Below are 17,871 nucleotides of genomic sequence, written 5' to 3'. Positions count from 1 at the left end.
TGAGGCTGGTAGTGATTACACCTGGCAAGGGTGTTTCCTTTTCAGGCCCCGGATGCTCGTTTTGAGGTGGGATGAAGTCTTGTGATAGATGTTAAGTCTTCACCTGAAGGAGACCCCGACGGATCAAATCATGTCGGTTAATCAAGAAGCAAGATCTGAATATTTGATTTTGTGCTTTAATATTGTAAGCAGTAACCGTATCCACTGTTCAAAACACACGTAATGTAAATATAAAATCCTAGAGGATCCCTGAAAGATGAGGAGGGAAAAAGGTGAAAAGGTGAAAATAACTTATTAACTTGTCCAAACAAGTGACTGAGCAATCTAAACAGCATAAAACTCACAACTAAAACAAAAAAAAGAAAAAAGCTCTTCAGAGCGTCTATACAAAAGCCAGAATGATCTCCGCCTTCATCCCCCCCTAAAACCCAGAAAAGCTCCCGGTGCCGTGGAAACACCTGCAGCCAGGTTTTAGCGAGCTAAGCACTTTCTTTTGAGATCCGCCGCGTGTTTAGCTTGTGTTGGCTTCGCCCCACAGAGCTGCACACTCTCTGGCAGAACGAGGAGCGGGCTGCCATCTCCTCGGGGAAGATGAACGAGATCTGGCACCGCCGCCACGACTTCTGGCTGCTGGCGGGAATCGTGATGTATCCTTGACGGCAGTTGCCCGAGCGATGACCCTGGCGTGTTTATTTTTCTATAAGCCGGCAGAAGCCCAGTGCAATAAGTCAACAAGCCAGCCAGAGCTCGGTAAACAGCAAAACTGTGTCTCCTGGAAGCCAACGCAGTGGGGTCATTTAGTTCATGTTGTTCCCTCTATTATGGTAATTACGGCCAAGCAGCATTCACATAAAAACTTTGTTTTCATTATTCTGCGAGCTAATCATGAGAGTTGTGGTTAGACTGAAAAAAACACTGCCTGAGACCTTTTTTGTGCTTTAAAAAAATAGGAATATTGTTTTTTAAGAAGCTTAAAAGATTAAATCGATCAACGTCATAATCTGATCTTTAGGATGAAGCTGGAGCCGGGATGTATTTAGCTTAGCTTAGCATAAAGACATAAATACTGAACTGTAATTCTTATGCACTTGCAAACATAATCTGACTCCTTACTTTTACCACACAGTACTTCTTCACACTGTCTCTTACCCGAACGTGTTACATGACCCTTGACCCCTGCACCAGTCACGGCTACGCCCGGTGGCAGGATATCCAGAATGACCCCCAGTTTGCCATCGTCAATGAGCCTTTCAAATCGCAGGCGAATAAAGGCAACTTCCTGGAGATGAAGAACAAGTTCCTGGCTCGACGCTTCAAGGTAAGACCAGACGTGGCTCCACCTTGACCTGGGATACATATTTATATGATATTTCCAGGTATTTAGAGCATTAAAAACAGCTTCTCCATGTTTAGTTTTGACTCTGGACAGAAAGCAGACCCGTTCCAGACGACCTGAGAAGTCTGAATCGTTCAGAAAGTAGCAGAAGATCAGAAATGTGTTTTGGCCCGAAACCATTCATAAACCAACGGGGGGATTTTGAAAATCAAATCTTTGACAGACAGGAAACCCGTGTAAAGACCTCAGACCTGAAGCGATGTGATCCATTTCCTTGGTCTTAGGAAGTGGACTCGAGTTGCAGCTGTCTAATCAATTTCTTGAGGGAGACCTGTAAAACACCATTAAAGTAGTCCATTCTACTGAAGTTAAATGCATGGACAAGTTTTTCAAAATCCTTCTGAGACATAAGTGCTTTAGGCTGACTATAGTTGTCTTAATGTGGCTGTTAAAAAAAGAGTCCAAAATCATTCACTTATTCACTACTTCCTATTATATTATATTATATTATATTATATTATATTATATTATATTATATTGTAAAGGACTACACATTGAGGTCATTGGCAGAATTAAAGAACACTTTGGGAAACTACATTGGTCATTTTATCTGTGCCATCAATGTCATAGCTGTTACACAATTAAAATGTGCCAAATCAAGACCATGGTAATAATAATAATTACCAACATGCATTTTTTTTTGTGATGAAACGCTCAATAAGCTAATTTTCCCGAATTATTCAATTCAAAGTATGTTGTTGCTGCTTGTGTTGCTCTGCTGATATTAGATGTATTATTTTTAGAGCACAACTCATGGATTTGTGGGATACTTTGAGTTCTCTATACACCGAGTAGTGAGTGATTTTGGAACCAGTTTTCATGCTTGGTCTGTGGTTTTTAACATTGCCAATTTAAACCTGATCGTTCTTCCTTGCCTCCAAAAAAAAAACTACCTAATTTTTCTCTTAAAAACAAAGCAGTAGGTGCATTTAGTTGTTTCAAGAGAAGAGGCCCCAGAATGGAGCCTTGAGGAACTCCGCATGTCATATTTGTCCACTCAGATGTGTGGACAGAAAGTAGTCCCTGCACTTTAAGTGTGATTCGAAGCAGTTTCGTGCCAGGATGTCCCACACAGGTTTCCAGTTAGTCTAGTAATATGTTGTGGTTGACTGTGTCGAGAGCAGCACTGAGATCCAGTAATACTAGGGCTGAAATCCTACCACCGTCTGTGTTTAAGTGGATGTTATTGAAGATCTTAACAAGAGCCGTCTCAGTGCTGTGCTGTGGTTGAAACCCTGACTGGAAGACATGAAAACAGTTGTTTAGTGCCAAGCAGTTGTTGAGCTGTTAAAAAAGACGGCCTTTTTGAATGGTTTGGTATGAGCCCATAAAAATATCAAGGCTACAGATGCTATGATGTCCTCCAGGTTTTTATAGTTAATCGGATAATGTTGTCTCATGGTATTTTAATAGACTTGTTTGGAGTCAGTCTTGGCGATGCCACCTTGCACTTCTCAGTTCCAAATTCTAAATGCAAAATATCTTTTTAGAGATGTCAGAAAGAGATTCTCAGTTTTGTTTTTGTTTTTTTGTAATAATAGAATAGTGACATAATGATATTTCCCAGTACCTGAAAAATATAAATATACAAGCTGATTGTTACTGGGTTGAAGTATTCATTGTCCAGCTTGACCTAATGTTGCCTCTGAAAGTGACGTCATTTTCCCACAATGAAATATTAGAATATCTGTTGTTTTTTTTACGACACACATATATATATTTGAATTTAGAATATTCATTGACAGCCCTGCTTGCCAAACGGTCTATTTAGTCGATCACCTGACCCGTTTGATGGTCCGATGACAGATGCCCCTAGACCCACATATTGGCTGGATGATATTGCTGACCGTTGCGTTTCTGAAACGGCTCTCATCCTGTTTTCGAGCAGCTCACATGTTTCAGATCCACCCTCAACATCCTCATTTACCGTATCTGTCTCTCTTACATTTCTCGTTATCTCTCTTGCTAAATTATTACATCATTGGAGTTTTTTTTTTATTTGTGTGTTCGAATCTGCTCTAAAGACGGCACAGAATAAAACTCTTTCACAGCGATTTCCCTTTAGAACATTTTGAGTTGTAACTGGTTGTATAACAAGATAGATGAGATCTTGTGCAACACGGGGGACACATACGCACAAGTGAATCTCTGTTTGAAGCTTGATTTCCCTTGAAAGCTTGCATTACTGTTGCTTCTGTTTGCCAACCAGGAGACGATTAGAGCAGTTTTCAGACAGAGTAGGATCTTTATGTAAGAAATACATGTTAGTTTGTCAGTTTGATGAGAAATGTGGGTGAGTTCAAGAGAGTTCTTCTGTACCTGCATCAGATATAATAGTTTTGCTCGTAGAATCAACTTTCCAAGATGTTAAGGTTGAAAGTACGCTCCGTACTTGATAACTCTAAGCAGGTTTTGAGTACGTTGTGTGTTCACGCTGGAAACGGTGGAACCCCAGAGTGCAATGCGGAACGGAAATGGAACTTATCACATCTGTAAAACATTAAAGCAAATGAAATTGAGACGACTGAGCAGGATCTAGGAACGAAAAACAAGTAATTATTGGTAAACCGTTTAGTTTTCTTTCTCTTTATCATTCAAATAATGTACAACAGAAGAGACGGAAGGCGCAATCGTAGCTTATTTATCGGAATTTAAAAATAACAAGAAAACATTTTCTTTGGCATGTCGATTGTTCATTATATGCCTGAACGTGTACTTTAGCAAAGCATGAAGGAAATCTAGTTTTCTTTCAGTGAATCAACATTTACAATAAAAATAATCTCCTGGTCTTTATTTTAAGTGTACATTATTACATCTTTAACCGACAGAAGAAAACTAGAAAGGTGCACTCAGTAGACCACCGCTGTCATGTTTGATTGAGTGAATACAGCCGACTATTGACTAACCCCTCATCTAGACCACAAGGGTGTTTTTCAGTTTCACGGATTCTCTGATTTCAAACTATGCAGTCGTCTGCGGCAGCTGTGTGCAGCTCCGTCTCACAGGTGCAACCACCAGTTTTATTTAGGGTTTTCGATGATACGCATGGAAGCGAGACGTTGATGCCCAATAATGAAGAATGGAATAAGTGTGTCTGGTTGTAGAGTGGTGGCGATCCCCTCAGTTGTGTGTCTCATCCGGGGCCCCTACCATCCCGGTGCCGGTTAAGAGTAGTATAAATGGCGTTATGAAATAGGCAATAAAAGTTGTTTTGAGAAAGCGTGCGGTAGTGCAACCATGAGAGGTCCTTGAGCATGCAGCCGTAAAAAAATAATGCTTTTTGAGGCAGCCGTTTGCAAGATTAGCCGCGGACAGACCCCGAGATGCACACACACACCCCGGTCTCCTGGCGGGGATAATGACGTGCACTTATGTGGTTGGAAAAAGATGAATTAAAAACACATAAAAGAATGATGCTGTTTCATTTCGACCATGAACACAATTGACGTCGGTATTTTGGCCCCTTGTCCCCCAGCTGTTGGAGCAGGCGCTGGTGATAGAGGAGCAGCTGCGACGGGCCGCTTACCTGAACATGACCCAGGACCCCAGCCACCCGGCCATGGCGCTCAACGCACGCTTTACAGAGGTGGAGTGCCTCGCCGAGTCCCACCAGCACCTCAGCAAGGAGTCGCTGGCGGGCAACAAGCCGGCCAACGCCGTCCTGCACAAAGGTCAGAGAGGATGTGACGATGCCAATAATAAGGGTTTTATCCGTCTGTACAGTTGATAGAAAACAGGCAGGTGTAGTCAAAGTGGGAGCGATCTGTAAGCTGATAATCACAGGCGTAGAATAAAGTTCAGATACACATCAACACATCTAACAGCGCTGTTGTGCAATCCGTCCTGCTTCCTGCAGAGACCACATCACTCTGCCTGAAGCTGACTCGGGTAAAGCCGAGCAGATAAGCTTACACGCTGTTAAGTGATCGCTCCAAACATTTCCTCACCCGCCTCCCTGGCAAGTCTGTCCATGTTTATATTGTCCTGTCGGAAAAACATGCCTGGCGCGCTGCTGTTTGTTTAGTTTCTGTTTTGTGTTGCGGCACGTCGCGGGCGCTGAACCTAATGAACGCTCATAAACACGCTCGTCACGTCGCACGGCGGCTCTGCTGGTCTCTAATCAGTGATTGATCCCACAGAGGGATGTGATGACGGGCCGAGGAGATAATCAAAGATGGGAACGGAAATGTCTTGTAAAAATAGAATGAGAAATGTGTTTTTTTTGGGGGGAAGTAAAAATCCCCCAAATTCTGTAAAGATGAGACTATTTATAGTGTACAATAATAACTTTTAGAAAACTCAAAAGACCCTTTTTAAAGCTTTTTTTGGGATGAAGTAGTAACAGTTTCTTAAGTTGAAACCTCTGGACATTAAATTAAATAACCTGTTAATTAAAGACACTTTTCTGCATGAATCAATAAAGCAGGAAGTAGAAGATAAAATGTGAAATCAGGGCTCAGAAATGAAGCCGTGGTAGTGATGTCTGTTGTTGCTGTCGCAGTGTTGAACCAGCTGGAGGAGCTGCTGAGTGACATGAAGGCCGACGTGACCCGGCTACCGGCCACGCTGTCCAGAGTCCCGCCCATCGCCGCCCGCCTGCAGATGTCTGAGAGGAGCATCCTCAGCCGACTGGCCAGCAAGGGCACCGAGACGCACACCCCCCCGGTCAGTGGCCTGCTTTGACACACACACACACACACACACACACACACACACACACACACACACACACACACACACACACACACATTCCCAAGTTGAAACCTGCTCTGGCTTCCTGCGTTCAATGGAAAAATAATAGATGGAGGACGGCCAATGAAAACACAGAGGCCATTATCTCGTCACCCAACTGTGCGGTTTCACTCCACGACTGTTTAGTCAGCAGATTTCTTTCTGTCAGCTTACATAACTTAAAAGTAGTTTGTTTTATTTATCTTGTCGTTATATCCTCTATTTTCATAAATCACAAACCCCCCCCCCAAAAAAAACCTTCTCCCCCTCTGTGCAGCCCATACCTCCGGGACCCTACGCAACCCCTCACAACTACGGAGCCCCCTTCACCCCCGCACCCCCCAGCACCCTTCTCATGGGAGGGGCCAACTACAGTCAGATGCCACCCGGATCCTTCATATCAGGTCAGTGTTTGACGCTCCATCTTTTTACCCACTGTCAATAATGGATTGGTCAGGAGTCGGATCCATCATTGTAAAGTTAAGTTGCTTAATGTTTTACTTTGAAACCGCTTCAGGGGTCAGTTTAGGGTTTACCTGCCTGTGCAGGATCTCCGTGTGAATCTGTGGGTGTGAGAGACGATGGATGTGTTCCAGTCAGTAATAAAACAAAGAATATATATCAGGAGGCATTAAAGCATCCATAATTATAGTATTCAAGGTAATTTATACAAGAATACCAGTTTGTTGGATCTGTTTGACGGTTGGCTGGCGGTTTCAATCAGATTCCTTGTGGAGGCGAAGGATTCCAGCATATTCTCTGTCTTCTGCTTGGTGATGCAAGAAAGTCTTGGAGCGATGTGGACAGGAAACGGCTCTGCTAGCTCGATTAGAAAATGAAGTAAATAACTCCAATCTTTCCTTTTTAACATGGAGTAGCCTGTGAAAGCTGTTGTGTGAGGTCTTCTGTGGCTCTGCAGGGGGGGTAACCTGATGATGTCATCAGGGTCTTCTCTGCTCTGGCTTGGAGACTACGAGTTCTCGTTTGTGTCTGTGTTGCATTATGGGAAATGTAGGCTCCAGCGTTTTTGGCTTGAGCCACACTATGTCATAAAAGAAGGGAATATTGTGGCCTGTGCTGCTTTTCTTTTTTTTTTTTAATGCATCTCTTGCGAGTCTCACTTGGCGTACGTGAAACCCAAAATCCCGGCAGTTCGCCGTGTGATAGCGAGTCGTGATTTCAGCAGCGTTTGCACATAAAACGCCTTAACTAGATCGTGAAATATGCGTTGTGTAAGATTGCTGAGTCTGTGTAAATGTGTATGAGCGAGACGCAAGCAGCCAAAGCTCTCTAATCACAGTTTCTTGTGGTCTCTGCAGCCTCGGTAGGTCCACGAGCTCCAGCACACAACCCTCCACAACAACAGAGAAGCACAAATCCGCCTTCAGGGGATCTGGACTTGATTAGTTGGCAACTTGCGCTGATGATGGGCAAAAAACCCGTCCAAAATGTTGCTTCTATTTAAAGATAGCATCGGAGGAATTCCATCTTTATATGGTGATGTTGTAGCGGAAAAACATTCAGTCTTTACTTTACTGGCTCTGGGGACTACAGTATTTCGGGAGAATTGTGACGCGCGACAGTCGTTTCATTTATATCGATATAATCCTCAAATATGTGGAGCAAAGAACCACCTGATGGCTTCTAAAGCAGCTCCGTCTCAAGCACTTGGAGTTCGACACTTTATCTCCCCGAGCAGCTTACGTTGTGAAACCTGCAGAAATCCAGAAAGGAGTCCCGACTGGAAAAACACATCTGTGGCAGAGTTTTCTGATGTGGCTGCCAGACAGACACCTGAAATAGACATTACCGAAATCAAACACAAAAACGTGCTGCACTGCTATATTAAGGCTTTTTCATCTCTTAACATGTCCGACCTCAAAACCTCAATACTCAGCAGTAATGACACATTGTGCAACAATAAAGATCTGGGGGTGCTATCCAACCTGTCTGTCTTATTTCTTTTTTTCGTTTGCTTTTCTTTTGCATGTTGTGTATCTCATTACTTGTTTTATTTGCAAAGCGTTTTTTTATTTATATCGTAAAAAAAGAAAAGAAAAGAAAATCTGTTTTGGCCTCTTGTCCGACTCTCCTCGCCTGCAATCTGTCAGAGCACGCTGGCAGTTGGTGAATTTATTTTCTCATAATTACTGTAGTTTGGTAACGACATATGCTCACCAGACGCACTCTCTCTCTCTGCTCTGCATGTGCGTTCGTGTTGGGAGATGTTTAGATAGCAGCGATGTGGCAGAGATAACTGGTAGAACCCGATATTCCCCAATAGCTTTGCCCTAAAAAAAAAAAAAAAAAAAAAAACCCACAACACCCAGCGCTCTCCGTGCTGCGCCTGCCTCGCACTCGGTGTATCTTGATTTATGTAATTGTAGACCGAGACATCTGTCAAAGGCATTGCGTTTTAGAGAGCCAGGGCCTATCTCTGAAAATGTCATTATGCTGCGTGCCTGGCCGTGCCAAGAAAACATTCGGACTTTGTACCGAAGGTATTTTGAGACGGACAGAAACCGCAGAGGGAGCTCGGTTGTGTAAACGCCGTGTTGTGACTTGTGAACCCCGGCGGAGGGCTGGGCCCGGCGCTGGCTGTTCAGAAATAGTCGCGCACGAGTTGTTGCTGCTCCGTGGGTTTTTTGAGCTCGCGGGGGCCTTTTTTTTTTGGCGGCGAGCGGCTAAAGCCGAGTGCGGGCCCCGAGCTGAGCCCAGTGCAGTCTGGACATCCTGAACTGGCAGGGCACATGCACGCAGCAAACGAGGGCCACGTTTATGGCCTTGATTGGGGTCGCGCTGGTTCCTGACCTTTTGTAAGACTGAGCCGGGGGAGGGGGGGAAAGTGAGCCGGAGAAATGGACGGAGTTAAAACAACAGAATTCTCTGATTTTTGGTGACCTCCGAGCTCCCCTCCATTAATAGCCCTCTCCCGAGAGAAGTTCCCTTTGCTTGAGTACACAAAACACAATCCAGAAATATGCACGTCTGCCCGTGGTACTTTTTAACTGCACTACTTTGGCTGCACTCTGTGAACTACACGAATGTAAAGATGGATAAAAATGCTCCCATGGCGGATTGTTTTCTGCTGTCTCACACGTGGCAACAGCGTTTGCACAATATCTTGAATTTCAAGGAGATTTCAGGAGCTGTTTCAGCCATCAGTGGGGCCGCGAGGAAGCTGCTCATCTGCACAAAGAGGAGTCCCACGCTCTAGACAAAGCTTCATCCTTTAGGTGGCGTAGAAAGTAGGGAGATTGCCCTTCAAGTGGAACGCTGGTTCGAGCCCCTGTGTCTGCAAGCACCCTTCAGGACACTGAACCCCCGCCAGCGCCAGTAGCTCCCCCCCTGACCTCTGACCTCCCCGCAGAGAAGGGAGGCAGACTAAAAGAGAATTCCCTACGGGGGCCAGTAAAGTGTGACATTATCCTGCTCCCCTCTCCGAGTCTCCACTACAGTCTGCCGCTTGTCTGCCCCCACAGAAGCCGCCGCCGCTGCTGGGGCCACCGGGGGAGCTGCGTGGGGAGCTGCCGGAGGGCCAAACGCTGCTTGCCAGAAGACCAAGGAGCACGATGTGGTGCAGCGGCAGCGGGTGGTGGACCTTTGGAAGGACGGCAAGTCCGAGGGGGCCATCGGGCAGGAGCTGAGGATGCCCAAGTCCACGGTGCACAGCATCATCGTCAAGTACCGCCTCAGCAACACGGTGGAGAACCTGCCACGCAATGGCCGACCAAAGAAGCCCTGAAGGGGGGGGAGGACGGGACTCACAAAGAAGAGAGGACATTTGGAATGTAACAATAACGAGACTGTGAAAGCGAAAAAGGAGAGACGAAAAAACCTGAACGCGTAGGAAAGAAGTCCAAAAGGACCCGAGGACAGAGCACTTTGACACCGCTGGAATGTGAGGAATATAAAAGGGAGAAATAACGACCACTGGATGGATCGAATGAAGACAGGAGGCGAAAAAAAAGGAGAGGACATGACAGGCGAAAAGACGTGGCGGCACTTGAAAGAGAACAAGCAATTAACTGCTGAGATGGAGGGGGAGAGAGGGCCAGAATGAGAAGGGAGAGGTGAAAATCTGGCTCTGAGATCAAGCACTAATGATGCGTGGGGGGGGGGGGGGGAGGCAGAAGAGACGGGGCGAAAAAGACAGATGACCTGTCTGGAACAAACAAACCCTGGAGTAAAGAGAAATCTGACATTGAAGGGAAAGATGTCTGGACTGAGAGACGGAGGGGGAAAAAAATAGAAAAGAATGTATGTTAATGCAATCACAGGTTTTCAGGAATTCAGATGCAAAGGCCAAAATGGAGAAAAATGCAAAATAAGGCTTTTTTTTTTCCCCTTCTCTTTTCTCTAAAAACTCCTCAGACAGATTTCTTCGAGACTTCTTTTTCTGTTTCTCCCTCTGCGCCGCAAAAAGATTTCCCCCCGGATCAATTCTTCATCCGCCGGCTGACTGAACAAGCCTGTCCCCTCGCTCTGACCCTGTACTCCCTCATTCCTCGTCAGTCCTCCACTCCTCCGTCTCTCTTCCTCTCACACACACACACACATATATATATCTATCTATATACACCGTGGACCTCACACACAACCTGTAAACCTGCAAAGAACTTAATTCGTCTGCTGAGCACAGGCAGATGAAATCCAAACTCGAAATAGAAAGGGATGAACTCAGATTATTGAGAAGGAAAAAGAAGGGATGAAGTTTTCTAAGTACAAAACACTTCTTCCCATGGATTCCTTTGCCCTCGCATTCCTGAGTCCAGCCAAGCATAGAACCTATATTAAAACAAAAAAACACTTAGAAGTTGCCTTTGTCCAGCAGTCAGTAGCAACACGGCTCTGACCCATTTCAGATATGTACTGTATTATGAAGCATATTTACTATTGCACCTTTTTTTTTTTTTTTTTTGTCGGGTCACTTAAAGGGGACTATCACGCCACTGAACTCACATTTCCTGTTTTTAAGCCTCAACGCCGCAAAGATCCGTATTTACGAGCAGCTCTTCCCCAAAGCTAAAGACTGTAATCTGTCATCACGAGTAAAAGGGAGGCTCGCTTTGAAGCCCGAGGAGACATTTTCGTTCCTCGAGCTTCTTTATTGCGACAGCGTGATGGACTCCGCGCTGGGAAAATGTCCCCTTGATCCCCGAGAAAATAAAACACTCTGGACTGTGTCATCGTTTTTCCAGCTCGGTAGCGTGTGCAGTTGAGCTGTACATCAGGGTGACATCCCAGACTAAAGATCAGGGCAAACTCCTCGGCCTCGTTTTCTTCGAGGGAAGGCGAACAATCCAAACTTTTCTAGAGTATTTTTAAGCTACAAGTTGAGTGGTATTTCCCTTTAAGCTGAAACGACATAAATACCAGAGAAGAGTGGCAATGGCGGGGCCTGTAATGAACTAAAATGAAGTAATTCCATGTCTGTGTGAATGTGTGTTTGTTTTTTTTGTTTGTGTGCATGGTAGCACTATAGTTTAAAATGTTAAATATTGGTGAAATACATGAGAAATGTTTTGGGATACTTTACTTTGAAGAATATAAGAATGTTTTTTCAAAAAAATGCACAAATGTCATTCTTTTGTTTTAACACAAAGCAACCGTCCAAGAATTTCACTTAAATATGGGAGTCTAAAGCGCCGCTCACACCAACACGTCGCCAAGGAAACGTGTCGCCAAGGAAACCAATTTTATTCTGATGGTTGAACAGTTTTAAGAGTTATATTCTCAATTTCTCAGCACAAGATGTGGAGGCACAACACCAATATCGCACTTGGCCCAGGCAGCCAATCAAATCAAGAAAGAGGCGGGCTTTACGTTTGACCACTTCCTTCCTGTTTTGATGCTGGTAGATGTGGGGCAATGACAAATGGAGATGAAAGGTTGATATTAGCAGTATTCTAGTTATGATGGTCTAGGCACCGCTCCAATGGCAACAAGCTTTGCAGAGGCGCTTTTAGCAGCGGCCATACCAGTAGCGACGTGTCTTGGTCTGACTGGGACCTGGAATTAGCAAAATAGTAAATTACAGCTGCACTAATCCATGGTTTTATACTAACAATGGATCAAATGACCTTGTGTTATGTGAAAACCCAAGAATTATCACTAAACTCTGCTATTCTCAGCTTTACAGAACGTTTTATCATCTTTCAGCTCATTGTTTTGGTGTTTTGGTCCGTAATTTTACTGTTTTGGTTCAGGCTCACAGCTGTTGGCAACATCAGTAGAAAAAAGCTCTGATTTGTACCCATTGTATGTGACCTGACTAGCGCTAAACAAAGGGAGCGACTAGCTGGTATTTACCAGCTAAAGATCGGGATAATTCCTTCAGGAGATGGTGGAGACCAAAACAGAGCTAACAGAGAGAATATTCCTCCTACTGTTGTTACAAGTAAATAGAGCAGCACTTGTTATCCATATCAACTTCACAAGATCATGATAACTGATGGGTGCATGGCCCTCATTAACAAAAACTATTGATGCAGGTTTGAATCATGAAATATGTGGTCGGCGAACAAGCAGAGACTAAGACTATGAATCTGAACTTCTAATCCGTTTTACAATACTCACATCAAGAGGTGCGACTCCCAGCTTTAAAAGATTACAGTGTAATCCTTAAATTGGTGATTTGACCTCCAAACTCCCGCATAGATTTTTGAAATTCTTCTCAAGTCCCAAACGGACCGAATTTTAACTCTAAAACCAAAGTTGGGTTCTTTTAGTCTCTGAGCAGTTGAGAGCTTGGAGGCCGAAGATTGTTCCCGATGAAAACCTTTGGCACGGACGCACTCACGCAAAGCTTTTCAGCGAGCAGAAAGCCTGCGTTTCCCTGCCAAGATGGCAGCGTTCACTTCTGTCAGATAGCAGCAGGACCTACAGGGAGAGACTTGATGGCCAGGAATGTTTTTTTTTTTGTATTATTTTATTGCCTTTCTGGTCTTGAGATGTCCTATCCAGTGAAGGCCCAGAGTTTTCAGGCGTAGTAGATGAATGATGGTTTAAAGTCTTAGGAATTCTTCAAAGATTATGTCCAGGTGTGGGGCTGTTGGATTAATCATGTTGTTTGCTGTAACTTCAAATTCTGTGTGACCGCCAACGTAATTTGTTAATCTGTCTGTGCTCCTGTGAAGCTGCAGACAGGCTGCAGAGAGCGAGGGACCTCTATGAAGAAAGAGATAGAGGAGTTTGGATGGACAAAGGTAAAATACTGCAGAGTGGATTTGTTATCTGGTGTAACAGTATCTCATTGAATTCCTCTTCATGTTTTTCCTTCACGGCTTCTTCACCTTAAATGCCTCTTTTCTTGTTCTTTTTTCTTTTTAGCTCATACAGGATATTCTAATACCACTGGTTGCTAGCGGGATTTATTTTGTTTTAATGGAGAAATATAAATATATTAACATATACAGTATATATATTTATATATAAATACATATATAAGCTCTTCAAAAGATTTGAATTAACGGCAGACTACACTATCGGCAATGAAAACTACTAAATAGAGAGTTTACCACAGAATTTTAAAACATTCATTGGCTATTTCTGAAAAAATACAGTAGTATCATGATATCTTTATGGATTGTTATTGTAAGAAGTTTTTAAAAAAAACAGTGATTACAGCGCTGATAACAGCTGTTACTGTATGTACATCCCATTCTCGTGAACACAATTTCTCAGGGCTTTCCTCAAATTTGGCACAAATGTCCACCTTTAGTGGTCAAAGGTCACTGTGGCCTCCTTAAGCACATTTTCGGAAAAACATAGCTGTCGATTTCTAGTTTTGAAAAAAAAAAAGTACGACATAAACTTTTTCGATCCTTCACATTAGTTTTAAACAATTAAGACTTAATATGTCCCAAGAACAGACATAAATACTTCTAATACTTAAAATACGCTCTCTGGTGGACAAGGTATGTCATCACACATTTGGTTCTGCTTGGTTCTGGTTCCGTTTTATTATATATTTTTTGGCGTTTTCCACGCTGCTTCCAGAGTCTCATCATCTCTCCCTTCCATGTCTCTGTCTTCTGCTTCCCCCCCGCTCTGCACCCACAATTCCTTTTGCTCTTTCACCCAGTCTTTACCTCGATTTGTTTTGCTTCTTATCAGATGTCTTTCCACCGTGCACACACACACACACACACACACTGACTCCTTCCCTCTTCTTTCTCTCTATCCCCTCTTGTTGGCCTCCACTGGCAAAAAGCCACAAATTTTTCCCATAAGTGGTTCTAGAGACGCACACGTAGTTAGCCTCCCCCCCCCCCCCCCCCCCTTCCCCAAATGGTCTCAAGCTCAATACACTCCTTATCGCACCTTTGATCTGCACGGGGGTGTTATGACAGTTTATCTTTCCCCGTGGCGCGGGTGAGAGAAGTGCGCTGTTAGTCTATTCCTGGCTTTGTTTTGAAAGGAGCGCTAAACTCGCCGTTCCACTCCCCGAGCAGATTCATGATAGCGCACAAATGTGGGAAGCACAGATCCCCGAGCTGGCCAGCTGTGCAAGGATGTAGAAAGAAGTTAATTTCCATGCATGTGTGCGTTCTTGTGTCTGTGACCTCATGTGCCTGTCTGTGTCTGTGTGTGTCTGTGTGTGTGTGTGTTTACTCATCGCCGTCCTCACTCTCGCCACGTTAACAGTTACATGCATTCTGGGTTTTGTCGTTTTATCGTAAACAGGATGCTGTCTGTGTAATATGATATATATATCGATTTACTGTGTTATGCAAGTTTGCTCATTAAAAAGACGATCAAAGTATGATGAAGCGAGCCTGCACACAGTTTTTGTTTGCTTCTTCAGTAATTCATTGGGACACCTCGGTTGCATAATCCTAAATAAACGAGATGATTGGCGCGTTCCCATCTCGGAGATTTGTTTAGAAACTTTTTCCGATAACAGTTGCTTTATGTCGCAGAAGAGGATGTTATTTCTTCTTGTCCGGAAATCCAGAAGAGAATAGTACAAGAAAATCATTGTCAGTGGAAAAATGTAAATTACCCCCCAGATTTTTAAGGAGTTAGGAGTTATTTTAGGAGTTGCTTCTTGATTCCTTCTCCTAAATATTTACCAAGAATATAGTTTTGGGTTTGCGCTTCAGATTGTAGATTCATCAGTCACTTTTTTAAAACATCTTATATGTTCAAAGTAAACGCAAATAAATACCCAGAGTTGTCCAAAAAGATACATCATCGATAACGACTATAATTATGCTATTGCCTGGGTGATGTTTAAAATGCTAAACGTACTGCAGTACCTTTAAAACGTGAAACAATTACTCTTATCTGCATGGTTTATTTGGAAACGTCCACAAATAGTAGTGTTAGTAGTAGAAGTACATCCACATCCATCCATCATCATCCAGTCCATCATAAGATATCCGAAAAAAGAGGTCCAATACAGAATAGGGTCATGACTTTTCATGCTGTTAAGGTTCATTTTTCTTCATGAATGCCCCGAAAAGATGTGTATTTGTGAGTAACAACGACATTTCACTGAGAATCAAAGACACGTAGCGCGTTGAACTGACTCTCTCTGGCGTCTCTCTCCCCCTGCAGTGCTGAACGGGCCTCCCATGTCTGTAAAGAAGGAGCGGGAAGCCGAGCTGCTCGTCAACCGGCGGGAGCAGCGCAGCGGAGAGGTCATCTGCATCGACGACTAGACCACACACACACACACACACACACACACACACACACACACACACATGGTGTACAATTTGTCTCTGAGACGAGTTTTGGTGGTCGACGCCGTTCAGGGCGCTGAACCGCACATCCAGTATTAAAAGGAATTGACTGACTCCGGGTGCACTTATTGACCCGCTTGTGATTGTAGTTGCTATATTCACACACGCGCACACAAGAAAAGTACAACTTTGCTGACCTTCCCTTAAAAAAACTACAATCGCACACATACAGTACATTAACACTCTCATGCACACGTGCACGTACTGTCCACACACACACACTTACAGTACATACAGTCCATATTGTCTCATAACTTCTTGTGACCTTTTCTTGTCTGCCTCAAACCATTATACTCCTCATCTGCGGGCCTCTTCACACAGGCCTCCTCCTCCTCTTCCTCCCCTTCCTCTTGGGATGCTTCTAACCTCACACGCACACACACTAATACACACACAACGCTCAACCAACCTCAATCCTAGAAACCTTTAGATCTCTCAGTAGACCTCCTCCTCCTCCCCTCCACAGGAAGCTGCATGTGAAACTAAAATCAGTTCTACCGCCACACTCCATCCCCTGAAGCATGCTCTAATCACAATAATGCTGTCTCGTGGAAAGGAAAAAAAAAAAAAAAAAAAAGAAGAAAAAAAAGGTGTCAAGCTGTGCCTACAGTCGTTTTTAATACCGTTTCTAATTCTCCCAGAAGAGGCTGAACCTCTGATTTCTCAGTCCGAGCAGCTCCAAACACAGCTCCAGCTTTTTTTTTTTTTTTGGTTAAGCTTTCTTTTTTCTTTCTTTCTTCCAATGGTACATGATAAAAACGCGCATCAAGTTATATGATAATTGTATTCAGGACTCGTTGGACTACCTTAAGTATTTGCCGCCCCCCCACGCTTCCCTGGTTCTAGTTTATGTAAAGAGCTTTGAGGTATTTTGGGGGTTCATGACGCTATTTTTCAGAAACCTCCTATGAATGTTTATAACCTTTTCATAAGCAAGTCAGTGTTATTAAAACCTATCGATCACCTTGAACACTCTGCGCCTCCCCTCCCTCTCCTCTCATCCCTCTCCTCCTCAATCAGTTTTCCCCCCTTCAAGTTTCTATTTCTTTCTACAATCTCCTGTGATATACTTTGCATATTTAAACGGCTCATTCGAGTTCTCCTGTGTTTTTACTCTCGCGATTATGAGTATTGTCGTCGTCGATGTTCTGCCGTTGTTCTCGCTGTTGCTATTTGAGAAAGAGCTTCTACCAAAAGAGACATTTTTTTGTAATGAGAAACTATGGAGAAGAAGAAAAAAAAACGATACAGTATGTGGGAACGCACCTCTTTGCCATGTTTGTCCTAAAATTACGAGAGAACGCAAACGAAGAAGTTGAGCTAACTTCAGAGGTAGATATATTACAAGAAAAACGTGTTTTTCTTGCTTACGTTTTAGATTTGGGGCTTGCAAATGACATATACATATATAGAAAATAGGCCATATGTAACCCTAAATGCTTCTATGAGCAGAAATAAAATGTATACTATCTAACCCCAGTAAAAAAAATACTGATATTATCTGGAAAATCGAAGGCTGGAAATCCATTTTATATACTGCATCATTAAAAAACGCCTTAATAAACATAGCTGAACAAATGTAAAATCATCAAACTGAATTAAGAACCTGATGTCAACCTGTAAATCCTAGTCAGTCTGCTTTAAGTTAAAACTAACAGAAAAATAGATCGCTACTGTAGGAGTTGATTTATCTCATCAATCCTGGATATTTTACATTGATCTTCCCAGGAAATAGTCAGTACGTTTTAAAAATTATGTTTTAATACAAAAGGTTTTTGCAACCCCTGAACTAAAATGTTAAAGGCACTTAGTTCTTCTTTCCACTTTTACTTTGTCCTCTCTTTGATTTTTTGTGTTAATTTCTGGGTATCTTGTGTCACTGTAGTGGTGCCGGTCAAATGATGAGCGGCAGAAAAACATGTCAATGATGATGCATCTTTTTTTTTTTTCTTTCTTTCCTTTTTTTGTTTGTAATAAAAAACTGAATTAAAT

At 43.3% G+C, this 17,871-nt stretch overlaps 1 protein-coding gene across 9 annotated transcripts in view; it reads left to right on the top strand.

Annotated features, from left to right (window-relative positions):
• The window catches only part of chd3 (chromodomain helicase DNA binding protein 3), a 34,698-nt gene extending 16,827 nt beyond the window's left edge, over positions 1 to 17,871 (top strand). For 2 of the 9 annotated variants that reach the window (XM_084003805.1, XM_084003807.1), the window contains 6 exons: positions 539 to 647; positions 1,186 to 1,318; positions 4,872 to 5,067; positions 5,898 to 6,061; positions 6,405 to 6,531; positions 15,692 to 17,871. In XM_084003805.1, the coding sequence (XP_083859931.1) occupies positions 539 to 647; positions 1,186 to 1,318; positions 4,872 to 5,067; positions 5,898 to 6,061; positions 6,405 to 6,531; positions 15,692 to 15,795 (833 nt within the window). In that variant the 3' untranslated portion in view covers positions 15,796 to 17,871. Of the gene's footprint in view, positions 1 to 538; positions 648 to 1,185; positions 1,319 to 4,871; positions 5,068 to 5,897; positions 6,062 to 6,404; positions 6,532 to 9,609; positions 11,781 to 13,266; positions 13,336 to 15,691 lie in introns of those variants that run through there. The other 7 variants (XM_084003800.1, XM_084003799.1, XM_084003803.1 and 4 more) reach the window with 6 other exon arrangements.

Source organism: Eutrigla gurnardus, assembly GCF_963514095.1.
Source record: "Eutrigla gurnardus genome assembly, chromosome: 23".
Classification (NCBI taxonomy): Eukaryota; Metazoa; Chordata; class Actinopteri; order Perciformes; family Triglidae; genus Eutrigla; species Eutrigla gurnardus.
This window is presented reverse-complemented; position numbering and strand designations above follow the sequence as displayed.